Source organism: Plasmodium falciparum, assembly GCF_000002765.6.
Source record: "Plasmodium falciparum 3D7 genome assembly, chromosome: 7".
NCBI lineage: Eukaryota > Apicomplexa > Aconoidasida > Haemosporida > Plasmodiidae > Plasmodium > Plasmodium falciparum.
Window position 1 is genome coordinate 291,481 of NC_004328.3, and position 17,003 is coordinate 308,483.

The following is a 17,003-nucleotide window of genomic DNA, read 5'->3' on the forward strand; positions in this document are numbered from 1 at the left end:
TATAATAATTATTATAAATTTATTTATTTTTAATGTTACAAGAATAATATATTTTATAAAAAAAAAAAAAAAAAAAAAAAAAAAATATGAGTTAATATAATTATATATCTTTTGGAAAATACATTTTTTATTTTTTATGAGGTATTTAAAACTATTTAATTTTTTTTTTTTAAATATAAAATGAAAATAATAAAATATAAGGTTTTACATTATAATATATTATATGGATACCATAATATATATATTTAATAAAGATATATTCTTCTTCTTAAGCACACCATATCAAAAAAAAATGTACACGTATATACAATACATACATATGTATGCATATTATATATAATATATATGTATATTTTTTTATTCTTAAATATTGCCATATATATATATATATAATATATATATTATTTATATATAATTTTTTTAATTTTGTTAATTATATACTTTTAAGTATTTTATATAATACATATTATATATTTTTTAATAATATTAATGAAAAAAAATATATTATATAAAAATATTATATATATAATTATCCATCCTTACATACATGTATTATATATAATATATTATTATTTATATTATAATTATTATATATATTATATATATATATATATATATATATGTATATATATTTTTAAATGCCTCATGTATTTTTTTTTTTTTTTTTTTTTTTAATACAGTTCATTTAAAATATTTAAAAAAAAAAAAAAAAAATTATATTATAAATAAAAACTAAATATTATATAACAAAAATTATATATTTTTTTCCTTTTTCATTTAAAAAAAAAAAAAAATTAAAAGAATTTTATTTTTATTATTTTTCATTAATATATTTTATATTTTTAACTATAATCTTACCATTTTCTTTCTGTTAATAAAAAAAAAAAAAAGAACATATTTTTATGATATATATAAATATAATAATATTATATGCTAAGAATAAAAATAATAAAAATATAAAAAATATTAAATTTTCATTATTTTTATACATTATATATTTTTATAAATATTTTTCTTATTATAATAATATATAGTAAAATATTTATAAAATATATAATATAATATATATACCTAAATAAAATATATTTCATTTTAAAATATGATTTTTTTTTATCGTTATCTTTAAAGATATATATATATATATAGTTTATGTTAAAAATAAAATTGCTTATTTTTTTCACCTAAAATAAAATATATAATATATTATTGCATTTGATATAATTTTAAATTTGAAAAGGAAAAAAAATAATAGTAAAACTAAAATCAAATTAATAAATAAAAAAAGAAAACAACAAAAAAGAAGATATACATACATAATACATTATATATATATATTATATATATATGAAACTACTTTTTATCCTTATTACAAAGTTTATAATTTTTTTCTATATAAAAAAAAAATTGATTATTTTCTCATCACCTATATGTATTAGTAAAATGTGGACTGTTGATTAACATTTTTTATATATTTAAATAAGTATACATATTTTATATAAACACCCCCACCAAAAAAAAAAAAAAAAAAAAAAAAAAAAAAAAATACACATATATAAACACATACATATATAAATATATATATATATATATATATATATATATATATATATATATATTTTATTATCGTATTAGTTTCCTTCCTTGAAACAAAATAGAAAAAGGATTCATAACTACTACACAAGTGCTTATATCTATTAAAATATTGAACCTGCATATATATATATAGAGAGAACAATACATATATAAATATATATTTATATATATATAGAACAATACAGATATAAATATATATTTATATATATATAGAACAATACAGATATAAATATATATTTATATTTATATATATATATTTTCTTTTTTTTTTTTTTTTTTTTTTGCTTTTATTTTAATTTTTTTGAGAAAGGAAAAAAAAAGAAAAAATGCAGAACCTTTTAAATACCAGCAAATTATGTGAAGTGCTCGAGGGTTCCATCAGCGCTTCAAAGGAGAAAAGAATTGAATGTGAAGAATACTTAAAACAAATAACTAAGGTTGATGGTTATATGAATGTTATATTAAACATAGTGAAGAGTATTAATGTTGTTGATGACAATATTAGGATATCAGCTTCCATATTTTTAAAGAATAGTATTAGAAACAATTATGATGTATTGAAAAAAGAAGAAGTATGTACTTTAACAAAAGATATATATGAAAGCTTATTATATTTAGAAATGAAAGATAAACAATTATATATTCAATTATTTGAAATAATGAAAATTTTAATACATAATAATTTCCCAGATAATTTTTCGCTATTAGAAAATATTTTAGAAGATATGAATCAAAGAAAAGATTTCCGTAGACTATATGTAAGTTTATATTGTTTAAAATTAATATTTAAGAAATTAAAAATAAAAAAGAAAGAGAATAATGAATTATATATAGATATATTGAATAAATATTTTTATCCATTGATTAATTGTTTATATGATTTAAGTATGTTAGATTTAAATAATAATGATGTTAGTGAAATTTTAAGTTTAATTTGTAAAATATACTATTATGTGAATGATAGTTATTTAATAAAAGAAGTTATCATATTAGAATATATGGATAATTATTTCAGCTTATTTGATTTTATATTAAAGAATGAAATTATAGTTACAAATTATATTGAAGATGAGAATTATTTAAAAAAATTACCACAATTTAAATGTAAAAGAATAGTATTAGATATTATAACTCGTTTATTTTCCAGATATGTAAATACGAATTATAATAAATTTAATAATGATATTACAAAAAAATTTTGTGATGTATTCTTGAACAAATGGTTATGTCCATTCTTTGAAGACTTCATAATTAATTTACAAAATTATGACAAAAATAAAAAAACTTTAACAGACGAATGTTTAATATATATATTACAAGGATTATCATATGGTGTTGAAAATGCATTAATATATAAAAATTATATAAAAAATAATTTTGATTTTCTAGTTCGAAGTATAATTTTTCCATTATTATGTTATAATAATGAAGATATTGAAAAATTATTATATGATGAATATGATTATACTATGAATATATTTAATACTTATGTAGTCGAAGATAAAAAGGTAAGTGCCAGCTCTTTTATAAAAGATTTAACAAGATATAGAGGTGTTAAACATATATCAGAATTATTTGCTTTATGCGAAAATATTATAAGTACATATAATGAAAATTATACCAAAATTTATAGTACTAGTCATAATGTTACTAATGAAAATGATCAATTCACCCAATTAGAAGAATTATTAAATAATGAATATTGTAAGTATAAATATGGTGCTTTAAAAATATTAGAATGTTTATATAATCGTCTATGTGATAAGAAAAGAAATATGAACATTGAACAATTTTTAAAAACTTATGTAGAAAATGATTTAAATAGTCCGAATTATTTATTATGCTATCAATCAATTGTAACTTATTCTTGTTTTATTAAAAAAGTACAATCCTTCTCAGATATAAATGGTTTATTAAGAAACTATGAAATCATTCTTAATCATATGGGTAGTTCAAGTTTATTAATTAGAGTAGCTAGTGCATCATATATTAAGAAATTCTTTAAGATCAAAAATGAATATTTAAAAAATGCAATCATAAAAACCATTCCTTTACTTATTGAACGTTTATTAAATGTAATAAAAGAAATTAAATGTGAATATATTGTTATGACCTTAGATAATTTAGCATATACATATAAAGATTATATAACACCATATGTAAATGATGTTGTAGTTGCATTATGTACAAGTTTTGTATTCCTTATAAATAAAAAAGATGTTGAAGCAAATATTAAGAATTCATTAGAATATAATTTAAGAAATAATAGCCATACTAATAATAATAGTAATTATAATAGTAATAGTAATAATAATAGTCATCATATGCATCATCATCATCATCACCATTTTCATAATAATAATGATATAACAATGAATAGTATGAGTGATAATTCTTTTATTAAACAAAAATATAGTACCCTTATGAATGAAAAAAAAGAAAAAAAAAATGAAAATGAAGAATTAGATTTAAATTCTGTTATTTTATCTATATTAACAGCAATCTTAAGTTTATTAGATTCAGTAGATGAAGAAAATAAAGTACAAATTTATAAAAATACCATATCTTATTTATATGTAGTTGTTGATGAAACCTTTAAATCACCTTCTATTGATTATTTAGAAGAAGCATTATCCTTATTAACAAATATAACATATTATTTAGATATAGATGAACAAGTATATAAACGTTTTGAAAAGTTATATGATATATTTTATTTTAATACAGATGATAATTTGAAAATGCAAGAATTGAATATGATACGAACAAATCCACAAATTATTTTAAACAATGAAATCTTGATTAGTGATAAAAACAGTGATGCATATTTTTATGATTTCATTTTTGATTTATCATTTTCTATAGGTGTATTTGATAATATAATATCTAAAGCAACAGAAAGTTTTGTTCAAATGTATAGTCATGAATATGGAATGAAATATATTCATATGGTGTATAGGTTAGGTATGTTTGCTTTACATTCCAAAATTGTTAAAAGTGCATGCAAACTATTCTTTATACTATTTGAAGCTACTGTAAAAATAAGAGGAGTAGATGAATTGATAATACCTGTGCTAAATGCTTTTTCTATGAAATTATTTAAACATGATGAAGCACAAGCTCTTATGAATCAGAAAAAAAAAGAATCTTTAGAAAATAATGATGGTGCAGATAGTATATGTAGTGAATATGATGAAGATATTTTGAGTAAAACAAGTCTAGAATATATTAGGAAATTATTTTATTCAATTATTATTTATAATGTTGATCAATTCTTTTTATTCTTTAATAATATAAATAAGACAAATGTTATATTAATGTTCTTGTCTAATCTAAATGATATCAAAATTAATAATACAAGGAAATTGTATATACTAGCCATGAGTAATATATTAGAAAATATGCACAATGCTAATATTAGTATTCATATTAATGAAATTAATACATTTATGCTCAACCTAGTTAATATAGCTAATTTATATTATGAAAATAAAAATGTCAAAGAAATGTCTGAAAAATCATTCGATTCAGATACATCATCTATTGATGATAATAGTGAAGTCGATATAGATGAAAATGAGGATGCCACAAATGAAAAGGCATATAAATTAATTAAAACTATTGAAGCCTTAGAAAAAAAAAATGATCTAAAAATAAAATTAAAAGATAATGTTACATTAGATAATATTGTTACTGCTCAAACACAAAATTTTAATAAAGAAATCAAAAAACATAATAATAATCATGATGATGCAGATTATGATGACGATGAAGATGACGATGATGATGATGATGACGCATATTATGATTATGATGATTGTTCCGATTATAGTAATGATGAATATAGAAAAGGATTCTTTGATGATATTAATGCATTCAAAATTTTATATGATACTACAACAAACTTTTATAATAAGTATCAAAATACTTATAATAATGAAATATTGGGAAAAATGAAATATCTAGTTGATGCAGATCATAATAATGAGTTACAACAAAAAACACAAGATAAATAAACACTCAAAAAAATTTAAATAAAAAAAAAAAAAAAAAGAAATTAATATATATATATATATATATATAAGTAATTATTCATATTATGTGTACAAAAAAAAAAAAAAAAAAAAAAAAAAAATCATTTTTATATTATTTTATAATTTTTTTACCCATAAAATTGAATATATAAAATTACATATACTTTTTTATGCATACTTACATATTTATGTATATACATAAAACAATATTTTTCATAATATTTAAAAAATAAAAAAAATTTAAAATTAATTAAAATAAAACAAAACAAAGCAAAACAAAACAAAACAAAATAAATAAATATTACCATAAAATGAATTCCTTCCATAACCATTAAAAGATAATTTTACTACTGCCATTTCTTATAGTGTGAATTATTTATCACATATGAATTGTTTAATCATAATAATATTCTACAAAATAAAAAATATAATACAATATAATATAATAAATATATATTTAAAATATTATTTTCTAATGTCAACTTTATTTACTTTTTTAAAGTGTCCATATAAAGAAATTTCTTCTCATCACTAATATTTTGATAAGAAAATATATTCACCTAAGGGAAAAAAAAATAAGTTAAAATAAAATAATAAATGAACAATTAACATATATATATATATATATATATATATATTTATTTATTTATTTATTTATTTATTTATATATCCCTTGTGAATTATTTTTAAAAAAAGTTCTTTCTTTCATGTATTTACTAATTTTTTCCTCTTGGCAATATCAATATCTGAAAAGTTAATATTTTCATCTATCATTTGCAGTTTTATTAAATTATAAACTTCTTCAATGCACATCTAAAAATTAAATGTAACACACAAATAAATATATTTGAATATGTATAAAAGTACGAATGTGTCATTTATTATATGAAATATATATTATTTCTTACGTCATATTCAAACTTGTCCAGTAAATTTATCGCCCTCTTTATAATATCATTTTTTCTAACAAAGAAAATATATATATATATATATATATTAATGTTAAAATATATAACCTGAATTATATACATACATTTATCACATTTTTATAAATTTTTTATTCATTCTCGTACAAAATATTTAGCACGTGGGAAAGATGATACTGTTCTTCTGGGCCCCTAATTAACGCTTTGATTTTGCTCAGAAAATTGTTAAAGTGGTTAATATAATCAGCTATACAAAATGAACGAATAAATAAATAAATAAAATAATAAACATATATATATATATATATATAATATACATATAAACATATATTTTATGAATCAAGTTATTTTTCTTATACCTTGCGATTTTATAAAGGCATCCGTTTTTTTCGTATGAATATAATTGTCAACACAAGATAATAAAAATTCATACAACAATTTAGAACTTAAGGATGATAAATCAAATATGTTTTTTTTATATTGTAAATTATCATTTATAAAAATTAACAAGTCATATAATTTATGTAACTTTTCATCATAATTTTCATCTGATTTTAAGTAGGTATCAATTTTAGTCCTTAAAAAATCTATAACGATATTTTTCTGTTCTTCTTTGCTCATATTAAATAGAAAGTTGAAAAAGGAATCCATGTTATTAAGGGAATGTAATTCTTGGTTCTCAATATATTTCTACAAAACAAATAAAATAAAACACAATGAAATATATATATATATATATATATATATATATTTATTTATTTATAATTGTAACAGCAATATGTCACACAATATCCATTTTATAAACGTTACCCTATATATCTTAGTAGATATATCATTCACAGTCGTCTCATGGACATTCAATATGGTTCTGAGCTTAAAGATGTTATCCTTATACATGTTTCTATTCTCATTCGTTATAACATCAATGACATATAAAACATATCGCTCAAATATTTTGTGAACAATATTATAATTCGATTCCACAAGAGAAAACTTAACAAAATACATTTCTTGGTTATTTCTTATGACCTTTTTTATAAGATCAAAATTTTTATATATAGTTAATATTTCATTAATATCATCAATAAAATCAGAATCATTTCTATATATATAGAAATTTTCTTTTATAGTTTTAAATATATTATTGGTTTGATGGAAAATACAATTTAGTTCTACAATAGAAGCTTTTTCTTCAGATATATTTAAAAAGTTAATAATTCTTTTTAAATATAAATTTTTAATATTTGTATAATTTTTATTCAATATATTGGTTTTTATTGTATCATTAATCATTTTTTCATATTGATCTATTAAATAGATATCATGTATTTCATTTATATTTTTTTCTATATTCAATATAACTTGATAAAAATATAATTCCTTTCTGTTATTATATATATTTTCTTTTAAATGAAATAATTTATTTATATACATTTTCTGACATATCTCTAAAAAGGATTCATCATCAATATCATCAAAAATGTCTTCTTTTTTTATAATATATTCATTTAAAGACATTTTTTTATTTTCTTCATCTTTCAAGCTTTTTTTAAAATTATGCTTAATTAATAACCCTTCATTAAAATTCAGATGTTTATAATCAAATAAATTATCATTACCTATAATTTTTAATTGCATATCTAAATTTTTTAAATTTGTTAATTTATTTTTTGTACTATCTTCTAAAAAACGTTTTATTATATTATCCTCAATTTCTTTATCTATATCATTATTATCATAATCTAAATTAAAAATAATTTTTAAAATATTCCTTTCAGATTTATTTTTCATATATTTTAAAACAAATTCTTCATATAATTTCTTTCTATCATTTTTATTAAGAATAATTTTCCCTTCATTTTCATCACATAATTTCTCTTTATAAATGTTATGTTTTATGAACTCTTCTTCTTCTTTTAAAAAAGGTTGATTTAAATTAACTTCCTCATCACTACTAAAATTTTCGTTTTCTTCCTTATTCTTACCATGGTCATTTACCATATGATCCTCTTGTGATATATTATCATTATTATTTATTATATTACTACTCTGATCATTTTGTATTATATCAGTGTGCTCATTTTCCTTGTAACAGTTGTAAGAAAAAAAATGATCAAGATTAAATATATTCGAATTAAATTTAATAAATTTTTTTTTCTTTTTTATTTTCTTATATATATTTATCAAGTTAACTATCAATCTTAAACATTTATCTATATTTTCAAGTTTATAAAAGATAGCGATATTTTCTTTTGTCTTAATAACAAAATTAAGGATAATATTTTTTACAATATTTTGTGTTGTCTTACTTGGTAAATTTATACCACGTTTAAGAAAAAATAAGTTGTCATTTTTATTTTTTAATTTCTTAAAAATTAAATTATTAATAAATATTTTATATTCTTTATATATATATTTAAATAAATATTTTTCTAAAAAATTATCTGTAAATTCTTTATCAATATTTAAATATTTTCTTAAAAAATATATATCATTTAATTTTTTCATTAACTGTTCTTTTTCTTTTAATTCCTCTTTCTCACTTAATATTACATCATTTTTTTTTATCTTCTCCGTTGATATATCCCCAGTGTTTTTTGTTGCATTTTTTAAAGAATTATTGTCATGAATAATGTAGTCTACACTTTCTTCCATGTTGGAATAAAATCCTTTTTCTAAATTGTTTTCGTTAAATTCGTTTGATTCTAAATTTGAATTATCATCATTACTATGATCATTACTATGATCATTGCTATGATCATTGCTATGATCATTGCTATTATCATCATTATTATCATCATTATTATCATCATTATTATCATCATCATTATTATCATCATTATTATCATCCTCATTATTATCATCGTCATTATTATTAGAAGAAATATTTTCTTTTTCCTTCAGAACATCATTTCCATCCATTTCAAATTCACTTACAATTTTATCCTTCCTATTACTTCTCGAGGTATATTTACATTCATAATCAACATTACTAATTATATCTTTAACAAGGTTCATAAAAATGGAGACGTTTACATCATCAATAACACTGCTGTGTAGTGTTATGAATAGCATATTCTTTATATCGTCATACACACTATTTGAATAAGTTTTTGTTCTTAATAAGGAAAGAACATAGTTTTCATAATCATTCTTCATTTTTTCTAGGAGGTAATTATTGATTATTTTTTCTTTTACCTAAAAATAAAATATACATATATATATATATATATATATATATATTATATATATGTTTGCATAATATACACAGGGATATAATTTCAACTTACATTTAAATGATCCGAAATGTGGGAGAGTAAGAAATAATTGGATATATTATTATTCTTGAAAAAAAAAGGTATCATGTATTTATTTTCTCCTCTAAGTAAATTCAACTTATGAGCTTGTATTACATCATATTTAAACTTAATATTAATTATATAGAAGATATAAAAAATCCGAGATAACAAATCTTTATTTTTATTTTCATTCTTTACATTAGAAATATGATATTTATTCAATATCATAGTTAATATATTTTTTATGTTTTCCTTATTGGTCTTAAATAATTTTTGATATAAGCTTATAAAGCTATCAATATATATTACAATATCTGGATCAAATATTTCATCAACATATATTTTCTTATTTAAGAAATAAATAAACATATCATTCAGTGAATATAATATATCATTTAACGTATAATTATATTTATTCATAAACTGATAAATCTTTTTTTTATTCAAATGTTCTATTCCTTCATAAAAAAAATAATTACTAAACAACACAGCAAAGCCATCATCTGTTATAGAAAAATATTGATTATATTTATTTATAAATAACACATTTATAAATAAACAAAAAAGAACTATTTTATAGATCTTCATATTTCTTAAGCCGTAAATTAAATTAAAATGGTTCTTCAAAAGAAAAATGTTATCGATCCTAATATTTCTAAGTATATACTTTAACATAAATGTTAGACCTGCACTTACACAACCGAAAGAAATATATTTTAGGGCATTTACATTTTTCAAATAAAATGATATAAAACTACACAACCATTTATTTGAAAATATGTTGTTCTTCTTGCTTAAATTTCCTACAAAAAAAAAAAAAAAAATAAATAAATAAAAAATGAAAAAAATGAAAAAAATGAAAATAATAATAACAATATATTAAATATAACAAAATAAAGACACTTAAATAATTTATATACACATATAATGTTTATTTTATATATTTATATATTTATATTTTTTTTTTTTTTTTTTTTTTTTTTTTTTTTTTTTTTTTTACCATTTCTCCACTCAAGAGAGGTATCCTTATGATTTATCAAGTTATTTATATAATAACAATACGATTGTATACTATCATAATTTTTATTTGAATGAACATCATTAAAAATTTTTTTTTTTAAATAATAAGATAATATAAAATTTAAAATATTATAATTTTTTTTTTGTTTACGTTCTTTTTCATTTTTCATTTGATTAAAATAATATTCCATAGATTTCTTTTCTCTATTTATATAACCAAATCTAGAAAAAAATTCTTCTTCATTTGATAAGGTAGGTATATAATTTATTAATTTTAAAATTTCACTTTTCCCTTCATCTTCTTCATAATCTTCTACTTTATTCTTTTTCAAATATTCTTCAATCTCTTCATATGTTATATCATCTTCATTATCATTATCATCATTATCATTATTATTATTATTATTATCATCATTATTATTATCATCATCATCATTATAATCATTATTATTATTATTATTTTTTTTTTCAAACAAATTAAAAGAATTAACAGATTTACATATGTCTCCCCCTTTCTTTTTTATATACCATAAAAAGATATTCTTTTTTACAACACGACTGTTAAATAAGTGTACAGGCTTCTGCGGTGTACTACCGATGAAGGTTGTTACCTTATACTTTTTATAACTTCTTAAAGCACAACAAAAATAGTTAAACAAAATGAAAAGCAAAAAGATACAAATATTAAATAAACGATACTTTATCATTGCTTATATTTCTAAAATGTAAAAGACACAAAGGTCTGAAATTTTAGGGGTGCCTGGGACTAAAGAAACGCATCGACGCACACTACAAAATAAAAAATTAAACGAATAATAAATAAATAAATATATATATATATATATATATATATATATATATATATATATAATAAATCATTACATATGAGTATAACATATTCCTTATTTTTCCTGTTTATATAATTAATTATTTTTATTTGCATCATTTATTTTATTTATTTTTTTATAACATTTGTTTAATATAATATATTAACTCTATTCATGTTATAACCACTTGTTCCTTTTTTATTTTATTATTTTTTTTTAAATTTCTTCTTACTTTTAATGATTAATTTTTATACTCATCACAACCGTTATATATAAGATGCGTAAACAAGTGGCTTTTCAAAAAAAAAAAAAAAAAAAAAAACTAAACAGCTTTATATATAAGAAAAGTTAGTCATAAGAATGAATATATATATATTATTATCATATATAACCAACTAATACATATATATATATATATATATATATAATTTTTATTTTACAAAGAATCGCATTAGTATAATATTCAGTTATTCTTATTTATAAATGCTTTTTTTCATATAATACGTATACATAATATTATAATACTATTTCTTTTTCTTTTTTTTTTTACATTCTCTTACAAATGCATAACTTTTGAGCACATACGTTACAATAAACAAAAAAAAAAAAAAAAAATAAAATAAAAAATAAAAATAATAAAAATAATAAATAAATGGAATGTCACACATATATATATATATATATATATATATTTATTTATTTTTATATTTATTTTTTATTATGTATAATATGATTAATTATAAATTTATGTATATATATATATATATATATATGTTCTCAAATGACACACCTTTTTTATTTTATTTATAAAAATTTAATTATACATTTCATTCATTTATATATATATATGTTCTTATTATATGATATTATTTTTTATGGTAATTATCAGAATTTAGATATATAACTTGTAAAGAGAATAAACATATTTGAAATTAAAAAAAAAAAAAAAAAAAAAAAAGATTTATCTATTGTTACATTAAGAATAGATTAATGTTTAATATATACATTTTTATTTTATTTAAAAAAACAAATAAAAAAATTATTCATTTAGCAGATATAATTATTTAAGAAAAAAAAGAAAACATCATAATTATATTTATAAAGTATGTCTGAAAGAAATTAGTATATTTTAAATATGTTATCACATTTGCATAATTCAATAAGCGTTTCTTCTTTTTTTAAAAGTGACATAAAAGATGAAGATGTTGGTAATATATCCCATAAATTCCTATTATAATCTTATTATATATATACAATATATATTTTTTTTAATAAGATATTTATTTATATTTATATATATGGATATCACTATATTATTTTATAGATGATAAAATAGAACAAACTAAATGTGCAGCACAGTATAACGTTTTATTAGAATGTCTAGATAAAAATGATAGGTATAAAAACAATATATATTTTTTATATCCAACTTAATAAACATTATATATATAAATATATATATATATATATATATATGTTAATATTTAGGAACTGGGTTAAGTGTCAGGAACCGTTAAAAATATTTAAAAACTGCTACAACGAAAATAATAAAAATAATAATAATAATAAAAATTAAAATGAAAATAAAGCAACAGAAATATAATGTATTATACATTGCTATAATAACATAATGACTAAATTTTCCAATACTATTAAAATAAAAAATATAATAATGTATTATATTCTTTATTTATTTATTTATTTATTTATTTTTCTTTATTCTTTTTTATATATAAAAAGGTTCTCACAATATAATTTTTCTTTTCTATAATATATTTTATAAGGGCGTCCACATATTTTTAAAATTAAATATATTTATTAACCTAAATATATAAATCTATATGTACAATATTTATAAATGTTGTCTATAAATATATATATATATATATATATATATATATATATATATATATTTGTACTTAATTGATTTTACTTTTTTAATAATTCATTATTTCTTTTTTCTAATATTTCATTGTTTTACTAATTTTTTTACAATTTTTTTTTTTTTTTGTACCATCAAATTTTCACATGCATGTGTGTGTAAAACCATGATTGATAAAAAAAAAAAAAAAAAAAAAAAATATATTAAAAATTGTAAATATTTACAATTAATTAATTTTTATTTATTTTTTAATTCACATTAGAATATATATATATATATATATATATATATATATATATTTATATTTATATGTGTATATCTTATATTAGTCTATTTTATTAAAACTATAAAATATTAAATATTAAAAAAAGTTTTCTGATTTAATCTTTTGTCATAAATGTGTATCTGTACCTGAAGAACACATTTGAGATTTATAACTAGTCTATATATAATAATGTTAAAAATATAAAAAAAAAAAGTATTATTTTTATTAAAAGAGAAATGGAAGAAGAAAAAAATGAACAATTCGAAAATAAACTAAATTCCAATGATATAAAAAAAAGAAAGAAAAGAAAAAAAAAAATTATTATAAATGTCCGAAAAAAAAGTCAACGCGCCTCACTGTCTACGTCGCAAAATGACGTAGAACAAAACGAATTTATAGAAATAAATCATAAAAAGAATGATAAAAAGAAAGTGAACAATAAAAGGAATAATGAAAATAAATCTAATGATATAAAGAATGATAAAAAAAATAATAATATAAAACATACGAAGAAAATTCAATTTTTTGATAAACAATATAATATAAATGAAGTATACAAAGCATCAAAATAAATAAATATATATATGCACATATATATATATATATAAATTTACATGAAACAACATATCGCAATTTTTTTTTTTTTTTTATTTTTTTTTTATAGGTTGGAAAGTGCCAAATATCTGAATTTCTTTTAAAAAGATGAATCAAGAAAAAACTTCCTCATTTATATATATATATATATATATATATTTTTTTTTTTTGTTCAGTTCATAATAATTAATCCTGATAGTTTTATATCCATGCTATAAAAAATAAATGAATGTTTTATAAATATATATATCCATAAAGGAGATTGTTAACATATATATATATACATACATACACATACATATGTATGTATGTAAGCATTTTTCCTTATTATTTATTCATAAGGCATTATAAAGCTGTCTTTTACATTATGATTCTATAAATTTGGCTACATACCCCATTTTATAGTATACTTTTTTTTTTTTTTTTTTCTTTTTAAATAATTATTTAATTCAATATATATAAATGTTTTTATAATAAATTCATAAAAATGAATTATAAAATAAATACAGAAAATATAAACAAAAATTATATAGGAAAAAAAAAAAAAAAAAAAAAAAAAAAAGAAAAAGAAAAAATAACTTCATAAATGTTATTATAATATGTATATATAAAATATATATTAATAATAGTAATAAGAGAAAAAAAAAAAAAAAAAAAGAAGGAAATTCTTCCTATTCTATATACAAATATATAAGTATTTCCCCATATATATATATATATATATATGTAATATTTTTTCGCTTTCTACAATAGTAAAAAATATTATATATTCAACGCATTAATTAATATAATATATATATATATATATATATATATATATTTTTTTTTTTTTTTTTTTTTTTTCCTTTTTATCTTTCTTAAGTCGCTAATATTAAAATTTAAAAAAAATGTATTTTTTATTTCAAAATTTTCATTATGTTATTTACTAAATCATTTATCTTTGTTTTGGTTTTGGAGTACTTCCTTCTGTAAATTTGTTTTTTAATTTTCTTCTTAATGTTTTTATATATCTACATCTTCCTGTCCCTGTTGTGTTTCTTCTTTTTGCTTTTACAGACCAGTTAAATCTTCTTTTTTTAGCACTTGGATATCCACAAGAAGCACATTTTTTTTTTTGTAAATGGTAACTTCTCTTTCCACATCTTAAACATAAGAAATGTGTTTTTCCATTCCTCTTACCAAAAGAACCTGTACCTTTTCCGGCTTTACCCATTTTTTATAAAATTTTATATTAAATTATATATAAAATTATATTTAAAAATATAATATTATTAAATATATATGATAAAAAAATAAAATAAAATAAATAATAATATATATAAAATAATTAATTAATAAACATAAAATATTCAACAGTTAGATAATTTATTATATTCTTGACATTAAAAATTAATTTTCTTTTTTTTTTGTTTTTTTTTCCTTTATATATAAATTATTATAAATGTATAAAATATTATTTACATTTTAAAAAAAAAAAAAAAACGAGGAATTATTTTATATAATCATTATAAAATATATTTATATGTATAATATAATATAATATAAGTTTATTAATTTAAAAAAATTTTAAATTTATTTTTTTTGTATACATAAAATATAATATATATATGTATAATATAATATAATATTTATATATAAAATAATATTACGAATTGAAGTAAAAATATTTTACTTTATTTTAAATATATATTTGTATATATATAATATAATATATATAAATAATCGTGATAATATTTATGTATATAATATATTTATTACATAAGAATAAAATAAAGGTAATATTTTATTATAAAGAAATATATTATATATATATATATATATATATATATAATACATAATTATATTTTATTATATATTATATTATATTATAATATATTATAATATTTTTGCTTTTTGTTTTTTTTTTTTTTTGGATCGATTGGTTAATATAAAATATATGTAAGCCTTTTCTACCTCAAGCCCTGTGCTATAAATATAATATATATATAATTATAATAATTATTTTATACATATATTGTTATATATATAATATATATTAAGTTCCTATATTCTTAATACATCAATGTTTTCATTATATGACAAAATAATATACGCCCTTCATTATATATATATATATATATATTATCATATCATATATTTTATATGCGTATGTTTTATTATTAAGCCTTGTTAATTTAAGGGGTATATATAATAAATATATATTATATATAAATAGTAATAATTTATGCGCAAAATTTTAAATATGTAATTATATATTATAATACATACAATATATATTGTATATATATATAATATATATATATTATATATTTATGGTATACTTTTTCCTCTCTTAATTTTATATATTCCCGAATAAGCTATTTTTATTTATATTGTTCAAAAAATAAAAAATTACAGTTTTTTAAAAGAAAAACACAAAAAATTTAAATTATTCTTTTTGAAAAATATACAATTATTTAATATAAATATGTTAATAATTATTCTTTTTTTTTTTTTTTTTTTTTTTTTCTTTTTTTTTTATAATATAAAAATTCTCCCCCTTTATCCCCCAAACGCCTTTTAT

The 17,003-nt window shown here is 17.2% G+C and overlaps 5 protein-coding genes across 5 annotated transcripts; 3 read left to right on the forward strand and 2 right to left on the reverse strand.

Annotated features, from left to right (window-relative positions):
• Positions 1 to 1,919: 1,919 nt before the first annotated feature.
• PF3D7_0706000 (importin-7, putative) lies at positions 1,920 to 5,609 on the forward strand (the record flags this gene model as incomplete). The annotated part of the gene is made up of 1 exon (XM_002808712.1): positions 1,920 to 5,609. One exon carries the CDS (start codon positions 1,920 to 1,922, stop codon positions 5,607 to 5,609), a length of 3,690 nt encoding a protein of 1,229 aa, XP_002808758.1.
• A 416-nt stretch (positions 5,610 to 6,025) lies between these two features.
• Positions 6,026 to 11,579, reverse strand: PF3D7_0706100 (conserved Plasmodium protein, unknown function; the record flags this gene model as incomplete). Its single annotated transcript, XM_024473129.1, has 9 exons — positions 6,026 to 6,038; positions 6,120 to 6,187; positions 6,345 to 6,440; positions 6,536 to 6,590; positions 6,701 to 6,800; positions 6,913 to 7,243; positions 7,364 to 9,751; positions 9,844 to 10,655; positions 10,853 to 11,579. The coding sequence occupies 9 exons, from the start codon at positions 11,577 to 11,579 to the stop codon at positions 6,026 to 6,028; spliced, it is 4,590 nt and encodes a 1,529-aa protein (XP_024329038.1).
• A 1,255-nt stretch (positions 11,580 to 12,834) lies between these two features.
• PF3D7_0706200 (conserved protein, unknown function) lies at positions 12,835 to 13,275 on the forward strand (the record flags this gene model as incomplete). The annotated part of the gene is made up of 3 exons (XM_024473130.1): positions 12,835 to 12,907; positions 13,024 to 13,096; positions 13,188 to 13,275. 3 exons carry the CDS (start codon positions 12,835 to 12,837, stop codon positions 13,273 to 13,275), a joined length of 234 nt encoding a protein of 77 aa, XP_024329039.1.
• An 807-nt stretch (positions 13,276 to 14,082) lies between these two features.
• Positions 14,083 to 14,552, forward strand: PF3D7_0706300 (conserved Plasmodium protein, unknown function; the record flags this gene model as incomplete). The annotated part of the gene is made up of 2 exons (XM_002808715.1): positions 14,083 to 14,397; positions 14,511 to 14,552. The coding sequence occupies 2 exons, from the start codon at positions 14,083 to 14,085 to the stop codon at positions 14,550 to 14,552; spliced, it is 357 nt and encodes a 118-aa protein (XP_002808761.1).
• Positions 14,553 to 15,374: 822 nt separating this feature from the next.
• PF3D7_0706400 (60S ribosomal protein L37) lies at positions 15,375 to 15,653 on the reverse strand (the record flags this gene model as incomplete). The annotated part of the gene is made up of 1 exon (XM_002808716.1): positions 15,375 to 15,653. The coding sequence occupies one exon, from the start codon at positions 15,651 to 15,653 to the stop codon at positions 15,375 to 15,377; it is 279 nt and encodes a 92-aa protein (XP_002808762.1).
• Between the last annotated feature and the right edge of the window lie 1,350 nt (positions 15,654 to 17,003).